Here is a 10,075-nt window from a genome sequence, read left to right on the forward strand (position 1 = left end):
GTTTAGTCATAAGTATGTCTTTGTGCAGCTAGACATTATGCAATGAGTTAATTGGATCTTTTCCTTTTGGCCGGCACATAGAAAAAATAATTTTTTTGTAACTAAACACTTTCAAATTTCGTATACTGGTAGAATGTGTCATTTAAAACACCATTTACTCTTGGCGTTTTTAAGAAAATTCTTTATTTTCGAGTGTGATATAAAGAAGATTTAGCTGTCATCTCTAACGGCTCGAGCGACCATGTTGCTGTGCTTTGCGTTGGGAATAATTCAGTGAGTGTAGAATACCTAAGGGAGGCAACTGCAGTTCTTTTCTTATTACTTGAGTAGGAGAAACCAAATCTATTTTACTCTTTTACTTGTTTCAGGAATTTGACTGCGGCCATGCTGGAACACAGCCTTTAGTCGAACAAATCGACCCCAAGACTTATTTGTTGTAAGCCTACTACTTATTCCTTGTCCCTTTGACGAACCGCTAGGTTACGGGCACGTAAATACACCAACGATTGCTTCTTTCAGTTTCTATCTACCATATCCACTCACAAGGCTTTGGTCGGCCCGAGGCTATAGAAGACACTTGCCCAAGGTGCCATGCAGTGGGACTGAACCCGGAACCATGTGGTTGGGAACCAAGCTTCTTACCACACAACCATGCCTGTGCCTATTATTAAAAATAAAATTAAGGCTTTAAGAGAACCAATGCCCGAGTGTCGGGTGTGTGTGTCATAATTTCGCCATATACAAGCATGCACAACAAAACAAGGTAAGCAATAGTTTAATATATTTAACAGAAATGTTCTAGTATATTTTAAAAAATTTCATCTCCAATGCAACACGAAGTCCAGAAGACAAATCTACTGGAGAACCTGTTCCAATAATTACCTCCGCCAAGGCGGAGATATTGTTTACGGTCGCGTTTGTTTGTTTGTCCCTGGACAAAATATCTTAAGAACCGCAGGATGAATCCAGATGAAACTTTCAGGGATGTTTGGCACGAACTGATTAGATCGATCCAATACCGGACAAGGATTCTGGATTTTTTTTTCTTCTTAATTCTTAAGAGCAGTTCATTTTAAGTATTCTTGTTTGTGAGGACAGTCTAGTTTATTTCAGATATTCTCATTTTAAAAACCATCTCTGGCTAATCGTTGAGAGGACGGTGGGGTTGCCTTGGCGGAGGTTTGCGCTGAGTGCCCGTTTTAAATCTGTTGATCCACAAATACCATTTTTATTTCAGTCCATGTAAAATATGGACAAAGTTAGTGTGTAGCGAACATTTTGATGTGAAATCTGAGTGTATTGTCTTCCTTATTTCAGTCATTAGACTACAGCCATGTTGGGGTACGCCTTTAGAGAATTTTTTGGCCGAATGAAGTCGACCCCAGTACCCACCACCCTTTTTTAAGACCTGGTACTTATTGTATCGGTGTCTTTTGCTGAACCGACAATGTTACGTGGCTGTAAATACATCAGTTGTCAAGCAGTGATAGGATACAAATATATATTTATGACGGGCTTCTTTCATCTTACCAAATCGACTCACAAGGTTTTGGTCGGCCCGAGGCTATGATAGAAGACACTTAAGGTGTCACATAGGACTGAACCCGGAACCACCTAGCTGGTGAGCAAACTTACCAGTCACGCCTGCCTTTTCGTTTAGATTTGTCATACGTTAGTGGGTGTAGAACTGGTTCTGCAGTTAAAGTAGAGCTTTGCAAATGTGCCTTCAGGTTCGATTCTACTGTTAAATATTATAGCATTAACTCGACCAAAGTATTGGGAGTGGAATTTCGTTGATGGAAATCGTGTGGAAACGTAGAGAGAGCACGGTTAAGTGTATGGTAAAACTAATCCCCTGCTCAGTTTAAAACTGGATGCTTTTAGTAGAGTTCACTTTGTAAATTTAACAGAGGCCAGATCACCAAATTTCTTCCAGTTCCAGGACAATAAGACCAAGCTCTCACTTAATGTAAGGGAGACAATTCTTGGGTGTGGAGTAAATCCCTTAAGAGAAATTTTATTTTATTTTAAAAGTACTGAGTTTTTTGTTTTTTTTTACCGTATTTTCCAACACCCAATCTATGGAATGATATCCCAAAGTCTTTGGATAAATTCTGGTTGCAAAGGCTTCGGTAATTTTGATACTGTGACTGTTCTAAGAATGTTAAATATTCCATTTTTCTGTAAAGATATTACGCTTATAATTTTGAGGTTAATAAGGATATAAAAAAAAAAAGTAAAATTTGAGCAAACGTGCTTTCATGTGGTTGAACCTGCAAAAAAGTGCAGCCAAACTTCTCTACCATCGTAAAAAGACAGGTAGTCACGACCAGAAAGCTTTTGATTAAGAGTACTATCAGTGTTAACCTAGGTGTAGTCCCAACAATATAAGAAAATGTTGATTAGATAAAAGATTTTACATCCTCACCAACAAAATTTCCTTTGTCTAGGAGTCATCATTAGACTGCCCAGTGAACTTACTTGAAATTGTAGCCAGATCCTCAATAATTTATGACACACATGAATAAACATATGCAATATAGTCATCGGAGATTTAGATGGGTGACTCTGGGTGATTGTCACACCCTATAAAAAAGATGGTAATAGCAGTTCAAGATCTACACAATCAAGGTTAACCTGCAGTTTAACAGCAATTATCACAAGGAGAATGTGCTTTTGCTGTTGTAAGAAAATACCAGAACCATCAATATTTAACCAAGTCCAGGAACAGCATACTTTGTTGGCCTCGGAAAGATGACATGCAAGAGTGACAACGGTGGAATTTAAATAGGATACAATTAGTAATAACATAATCTGAGGCCTCTGCCAGCCCACTTCTGTGTACCTTTCCTTCATTGGACACTAAACTCTGCTTGCGAAGACCTGTTGAGACAAATGAAATAGAAATAAATTTGATGACTGGCACCCATGCCAACCTATCCTTCATTGGACACTAAACTCAGCTTGCAAATACTTGTTGGGGCAAGTGAAATCGAAATCGTGATTGAACCGAATTCGATGACTGTCACCTGTGCCAGTGGAGTGCTAAGAGCATCGTCCGAACGTGATCATTGCCAGAGCAGCTGTCTGGCTTCTTTGCCAGTGGCATGGAAATAGCACAATTTGAGTGCGATCATTACCAGCACATGAAAAAAACATTCAAGCGATGTCGTTGCCAGTGCCACTAGACTGGCTCCTGTGCAGGTGGCACGTAAAAAATACCATTTTGAGCATGGCCGTTGCCAGTACCGCCTGACTGGCCCTCGTGCCACGTAAAAGCACCCACTACACACTGAGTAGTTGGCATTAGGAAGGACATCCAACTGGAGAAACCTTGTCAAATCAGATTGGAGTCCGGTGTAGTCTTCTGGTTCGCCAGACCTCAGTCAAATCGTCCAACCCATGCAGGCATGAATGGTGATGATGATAATTGATTGCAAACTACAATACTAGCATTGACATTAAGCTCATGTGATGATACACAAAGCTAGAGGAAAAGTAAATTTGATTGTAGCAACGTTTGAACAAAAACACAGGGCAATAACTAAATAGATGGCATTTTGTTCACCACTTTAAACAGGTTTGCTTAATATAGGTATAATGCATAAGGCAGAATCATAGGACAAGATGCTTAGCATCCTTTCAGAATTGATTAAGTATTGAGAACTTTCGTGGGTATAATAGACTTACCCACCTCCAAGATAGCTGGCCTTGTGCCCAAATTTGAAACCAATATAGGTATAAAGCTTAAAAATGATGCTGATGGTGACAGTTGATTATTAGTATATGACTGGTATATGCTTTGAAAAAAAAAAAACGAAAACAAAACGATATAGATAAAACGGCAAACTTTATTTCCATACTTTGTTACATTTCAAATTATTGGAATTAATATTCATCTCCCTCCTCATCACCTTCAGCCTCAACTGTGTCAACACCAACTTCTTCATAATCTTTCTCTAAAGCAGCCAAATCTTCACGCGCTTCAGAGAACTCACCTTCCTCCATACCTTCACCCACATACCAGTGAACAAAAGCACGCTTGGCATACATCAAATCGAATTTATGATCAAGACGAGCCCAGGCTTCAGCAATTGCTGTGGTGTTGCTCAACATACACACAGCCCGTTGGACCTTAGCTAAGTCACCACCTGGAACAACAGTTGGAGGTTGGTAGTTGATACCGACCTTAAAGCCAGTTGGACACCAGTCAACAAACTGAATTGTCCTCTTTGTCTTGATTGCTGCAATAGCCGCATTGACATCTTTTGGTACCACATCACCACGGTATAACATACAGCATGCCATGTATTTTCCGTGGCGGGGGTCACATTTGACCATCTGGTTGACCGGTTCAAAACAAGCACTAGTGATTTCACCAACATTCAGTTGCTCGTGGTAAGCTTTTTCAGCAGAGATAATTGGAGAATATGTAGCCAATGGGAAGTGAATCCGAGGATAAGGCACCAAGTTAGTCTGAAACTCAGTCAGATCAACATTGAGAGCGCCGTCGAACCTCAGAGAAGCAGTAATAGAACTCACTACCTGAGCAATCAAACGGTTCAAGTTTGTATACGATGGACGTTCGACATCCAGGTTTCTTTTGCAAATATCATAGATAGCTTCATTGTCAACCATAAAAGCACAATCAGAATGTTCAAGAGTGGTGTGGGTAGTGAGGATAGAATTATAAGGCTCCACCACAGCTGTTGCTACTTGAGGAGCAGGATAAACTGAAAACTCCAACTTTGATTTTTTTCCATAATCAACACTGAGACGTTCCATCAACAGTGATGTGAAACCAGAACCAGTGCCACCTCCAAAGCTATGGAAAATCAGAAAACCCTGAAGACCAGTACATTGGTCTGCCAGTTTGCGGATTCTATCAAGTACAAGATCGACAATTTCCTTCCCAATAGTATAATGACCTCTAGCATAGTTATTGGCTGCATCTTCTTTACCAGTGATAAGTTGTTCTGGATGGAACAGTTGTCTGTATGTCCCGGAACGGACTTCATCTGGAATTTTGAATTTTAAAAATTTGAGAAACAATCCTTCACAACATGCTAAGATGAAAAACATTTTTAACAAAATTTACTGCAGGGCATCATTTGATTATACATTAATTATGAATTAGGAACTAAGTTTGAAGGAAGTGGCTGAACCATTTAATTGTTTAATTAACCAAACTATCAGATTACTTACCAACAACTGTTGGCTCCAAATCAACAAACACAGCTCTGGGAACATGTTTCCCAGCTCCTGTCTCACTGAAGAAAGTGTTGTAAGAGTCGTCAATACCACCGATAGTCTTGTCAGATGGCATTTGACCATCAGGCTGGATGCCATGCTCTAGGCAATAAAGTTCCCAGCAGGCATTACCAATTTGGACTCCAGCTTGGCCAACGTGAATACTGATACATTCCCTCTGAAAGCAAAAATGAGAATATTTTAACATGTTTGCAGATGGAAAATAAACCAAATTTATAAAGACATTTGTGAGGTGGAATGGCAGCAATGGGATTTTAATATCCTCATTAAATTTTAGTTTCCCTAACCACTGACCTCAGGAAATAACAAACCTTTCGCAATATTTCCGAAATTCGTTTAACATGGAGACATAAGTGTAGGAACGAAATTTGCAAATTTAGGCTTGTTAGAATGATGAGGTCAGTCAATATAAAGATCCCTACCCGTTAAGGAAAAAAAAAACAACAATAAACCCCTCCCCCCAGCTTGCTGGGTGTTAAACGTAGAAAACGAATATATAAAAAAAATCGCGCAAATGAACCTAGGAGTGGGGAGTGGACTTACGGAAAATTCACAAGATCCGATATTTCCCTCATGACTTTCAGGAGAATGTTAAAAAAAAACCCCTCTCCTCTCCCAATTCTACGGTCTTGGCCTCCAAGCAGGCTGTCTACATGCTAGAAATAACAGCCAAATCTAAAATGGGCAAGACCATTTTCAGTTCCAAACACGATATTTTGCGCCGGTCGAATGACTGTCTTTAATTTCACTTTGTCACAGTATTTCCTTGCTATTTTTACTTTTCTTTTTCAAAAAGAGTTTGCTGCTTATTTCTCTCATTTTTGCAAAAACAAAAAACACTTTAATTTCACCTGAATTACTTTGTCATATTACTGCGGGAAATTACTCTGAAAGAAATCTTTACAGAAAAGTGATTAGTAGATTGATCACACATTAATTTCATTATGCTTTCGCAGGTTTGTGAGATTTGGCCGTTATTTCTAGCATGAGAATAGCCTGCGTGAAGGCAAAGGCCGTAGAATTGGGAGGGGAGAGGGAATGGGAGTACATATTTTCATGTTTTGGAAAATTGAAATTTTACAATTTTTTTATTATCAGAATAGTATTGTCTATAGCCGAAAACGTGGGATGCCGTAGAAAAAAAAAATTTCAATATATATCCACTTTCCGAAAGTCCTCTCCCCACCCCCAGGTTCGTTTGTACAATTTTCTTTTCATATTCATTTTCCACACAGTTGTTGATACTCAGCTGGTTTTTCTTTTGTTTTCGTTAACGGGTGAAGATCTTTACATTGACCAATGTTGACAATTTCATTGGCTCATCCTGCTCCCAACTTTTTGGGGCCGCGCTTGCACCCCCTAATTCTTGAGCCATTCATGTGCAGGGATATCTTAAGTTCCATTATTTCTTTCAATAGATTCCTGTAACAAATTGCTGTCAGATTCTTACACTGCCCTCCAGAACATGATTACGAAAACCATACATACTTTTAAAACAGTAATTCTATACAACTGCAAAAGGGTGTGCGCTTGTGTTCTACATACACAGTAAGCTACACTTCTATTACGGTTAAGAAATCAGATTGTAAAGAGAATACATAACTGTCGTTTAGGCAGATAAAAATGAAATCGTTACTCGATGTACTGAAAATATACGCTAAAAATCCCAAACCACACCCAAAATTTAGAAAACAAGGTCAATTTTGGGCCAGCAAACCCGAAAAAATATAAAATAAAATAAACTGCATGCCTGAAATATCTTTTAGTATCAACCTCAGAGCGAACCTGAAGGAGAGCAGCCTCTTATAAGTACCCTGAATCAGACTACTGTGAGTTAGTACGCCACCTGACAACTTCACCTGTTGATTGGTTTACAGTAGAAAATTGGAAATATCGCAACCTGCAGAGGTTGAAATAATTTATTAGCAAACAGGTAAACTGTGTGGTTAATTCGCTTTGTATCCATGTAATCTCGAGTTCAATTCCCCTGCACTGCAAACAGCGGAACGACTAAAATAGTATAGATTACAAATCGATATCTTTACATCTGATTAGATTACGAGCTAAAAACTAAAGTCCCATCCATATGTAGCAACTACAGTTTCAGTGCTTTAGTCAGAACATTACTCCTCACTCTCAGATAAAAAGAGTATATACATCACAGAAAACTTATTGAAATACTGATTTCTCCAATTTTAAAAAGAGATATATAATAATAATTACGTTATGAAAAAAAGCAATCTGAGTTAAACGAAATGTCACCACTGAGAAATTGAACCCGGTTCGTCGTGAGAGGAACATAAGAATTGTGCAGTAAATTAGGACAATATTGTAGAAAGACATACTGAGAGAGGAATAGCAGGTGGGAGAAGAAGGAGAAAAGCGCGAAACAAGGAGTATAATGGAGTTCAGTTTAAAGGGAAAAAAAAAAAAATTTTAAAACCGGGTATGAAAAGGCGGGTGACTGCAACGGTGAGCCGCGAAAATACTAGGAAGTGATTGTAGTTGACTAGATAATGATGCCTGCTGTTTGTTTTGATATCTATTTTTATAAATGAAATTAACGGTGGACATTGTAATTAGACACTGAGGGAAAATGGCTGTAACTATGAAAGCAAATACGATTTCAGTTAACATTTAAAATCCATTTTATATTAAAATATTTTGAAAGCCGTAATTTCTTTGGATGTATAATAGTGAAAGTTTGGCGGAGGTAAAGAATACGTACACCACAGTTTTCGCCAAAAACTCTAACCCCTAAATACAGGCTCAAAACAGACACCTGAAAGGATTAGATTTAGGTGCACTCAATTATTTAAAAATTCTCTATAGGAATGTTAATTTCGTTTAATTTTTTTTTAATATTTAAATTTTGCCCAAATCATCTAAGTTTTAAAACTTTGTGAAACTTATAATAAAAAAAAAAAATCTGATGTGACGGGCAGATCTCAAATGTTTGTAAATTCTAATCGAACTAAGAAAGTAGAAACGATTAGTTTAAGATAAAATAGGTCCCGATGAGATAAAAGAAAAAAACAAAACGGAAACAAATTTTACAATTAAGGAGATTCATTCATTCAGCAGCAGCACGTTAATCATGAAATCGTAATTTTGAGCCTACATGTGCGTGTCGGCGTATGTAAGTAAATGAAAAGTTATTCACTGATTTATAAATTACATTTTCACAAGATTACAAAATCAGCAAAACATAACAATGCCGCATTAATAATAATAATTATTATTATTCACTGACGTCGCCGCAGCGATAGATCACTTGCTGATAAATATTTCAAAGAACGATGGCTATTAGTTGAGCTTATTTATCATTTTGAAATCTGGGAAGTGATGGATGACTGTCACACGAAGTGACCGTTATAAAAATTCCGCCAAAAAACGTATTTAGAAAGTGACATAGTAATGGGTGAATGATGACTGCTTTAAAATTAACCCAGCAGGTGCTTGGCGACGACTGTTACAGATCGATTTGATGAATTTACTGGAATGGGAAAACATTAATGAGAAAATATACAAATGAAAGATAAACAGAGAAATTGCCACATATTAAAATTCTCGTTTCCCCTTTCTCGGGAAATTAAGACTTTCGATTACATGAGATTTTTAAATACAGACATAGCTTAGTGGTTTCAGCCTCATACTAGTTGAGTCAGAAAGTTCTCGTGGAAGATTCCAGAAGCAAATCGGATGCCAAAATTATCCTCAATTAAATCTTCATCAGAGCGCATTGAAAATTTAGACAATTATGCTTTAAATAAAGATACAGCTTGACAAAAGAAAAAAAACGGTGGATTAGAAAAGAAAATTGATAAAAGTTTTCGAAATTATTGAATTAAAATGCGGAATTGAAATGTAAATAGCTTACCATTGTTCAAGATTTGTTAGAAATTTAGTGAGTTGAAAGAAAGGGATTAATTTGTTCTGTAGATATGAGGGCAAACTTTAGCTGAGAAGACTCACTGGGACGTGATGAATCCTACATGAGATCACAAAGCAACTGAATAAGATCACGCAGTGCCGTGTGGTTTTATATATAGCAGCACTACTCACCCTCTCTTTATTTATCTATCTATCTTTCTCTAATTCTCTTCCTTCTCCTTCTTCATCAATTAATATTCTCCTCTATACTTCTTTTCCCTTTCTTTCCTTCTGTCTCATATTTTTACCTCTTACTATTCCTCAGTTGCGTCCTGCTAGTCGGTCGGTCATTTACTGACCTTCAGTTCACACTACCCAACCACCCTCCCTTTTATTTCTTCTTCACTTCCACTCTATAGTCTTCTATCTTACCTCCTCTTACTATTCCTCTTACCTTCCCCCACATTTGCTTCTCTCTCTCTCTGTACCTGTCTCGATCTTTCTCTTTCTCCCTATTATAATGTGGGGAATATCAGTTTCAGTTCTATTGTCCAAGCCGTTTCGTCATTTATTTGGAACACTTCATTTATGTTGCTAATTTCTCGGAGAAAGGATGACTACCACAACACCCTAGAGTTTCCTTCCTTAAAAATCCACAGACTCAGACTTCGTGTCAATAGCTCTAAAAAAATTGTTTAAAAAAGATGTTCTATTATTGCTGTCTTTTCTTTCAACACTAAATGCTCATCTTAAAAAGTATATACATGGTTGCAAAACGAAATACTATGGCTTCGCCAGCAATTTATATATATATATATATATATAGCTCCAGATGGACTATATGTAATCTGAACCTTTCCCCCCTTATTTTTTAAAATTTTTTTACAGAATCCCACGTTTTAGGCTATGGAGATTCCGATTCTGAAAAAAA

The 10,075-nt window shown here is 37.6% G+C and overlaps 1 protein-coding gene and 1 long non-coding RNA gene across 3 annotated transcripts in view; one reads left to right on the forward strand and one right to left on the reverse strand.

The window, feature by feature from the left end:
• The window catches only part of LOC128248743 (uncharacterized), a 28,255-nt gene that overhangs the window by 4,826 nt on the left and 13,354 nt on the right, over window positions 1-10,075 (forward strand). For both annotated transcript variants that reach the window (XR_008264931.1, XR_008264932.1), the window contains exon 2: window positions 369-763. This is a non-coding gene — a long non-coding RNA (uncharacterized LOC128248743). The remainder of the gene's footprint in view (window positions 1-368; window positions 764-10,075) is intronic.
• LOC106877703 (tubulin alpha-1 chain) lies at window positions 3,832-9,411 on the reverse strand. Its single transcript, XM_014926659.2, has 3 exons — window positions 9,152-9,411; window positions 5,206-5,428; window positions 3,832-5,018 (listed from the first exon to the last, which is right to left on the reverse strand). The coding sequence occupies exons 1-3, from the start codon at window positions 9,152-9,154 to the stop codon at window positions 3,889-3,891; spliced, it is 1,356 nt and encodes a 451-aa protein (XP_014782145.1). The 5' UTR covers window positions 9,155-9,411; the 3' UTR covers window positions 3,832-3,888.

This window comes from Octopus bimaculoides, chromosome 9 (genome assembly GCF_001194135.2).
Source record: "Octopus bimaculoides isolate UCB-OBI-ISO-001 chromosome 9, ASM119413v2, whole genome shotgun sequence".
Lineage (NCBI taxonomy): Eukaryota > Metazoa > Mollusca > Cephalopoda > Octopoda > Octopodidae > Octopus > Octopus bimaculoides.

Bases quoted from the DNA above. Each gene is read 5' to 3' on its own strand.
- LOC106877703 (XM_014926659.2), bottom strand. The intron at 5,019-5,205 runs GTAAGTAATCTG...TCAAAATTCCAG, and splicing joins TTTGGAGCCAACAGTTGTTG to ATGAAGTCCGTTCCGGGACA.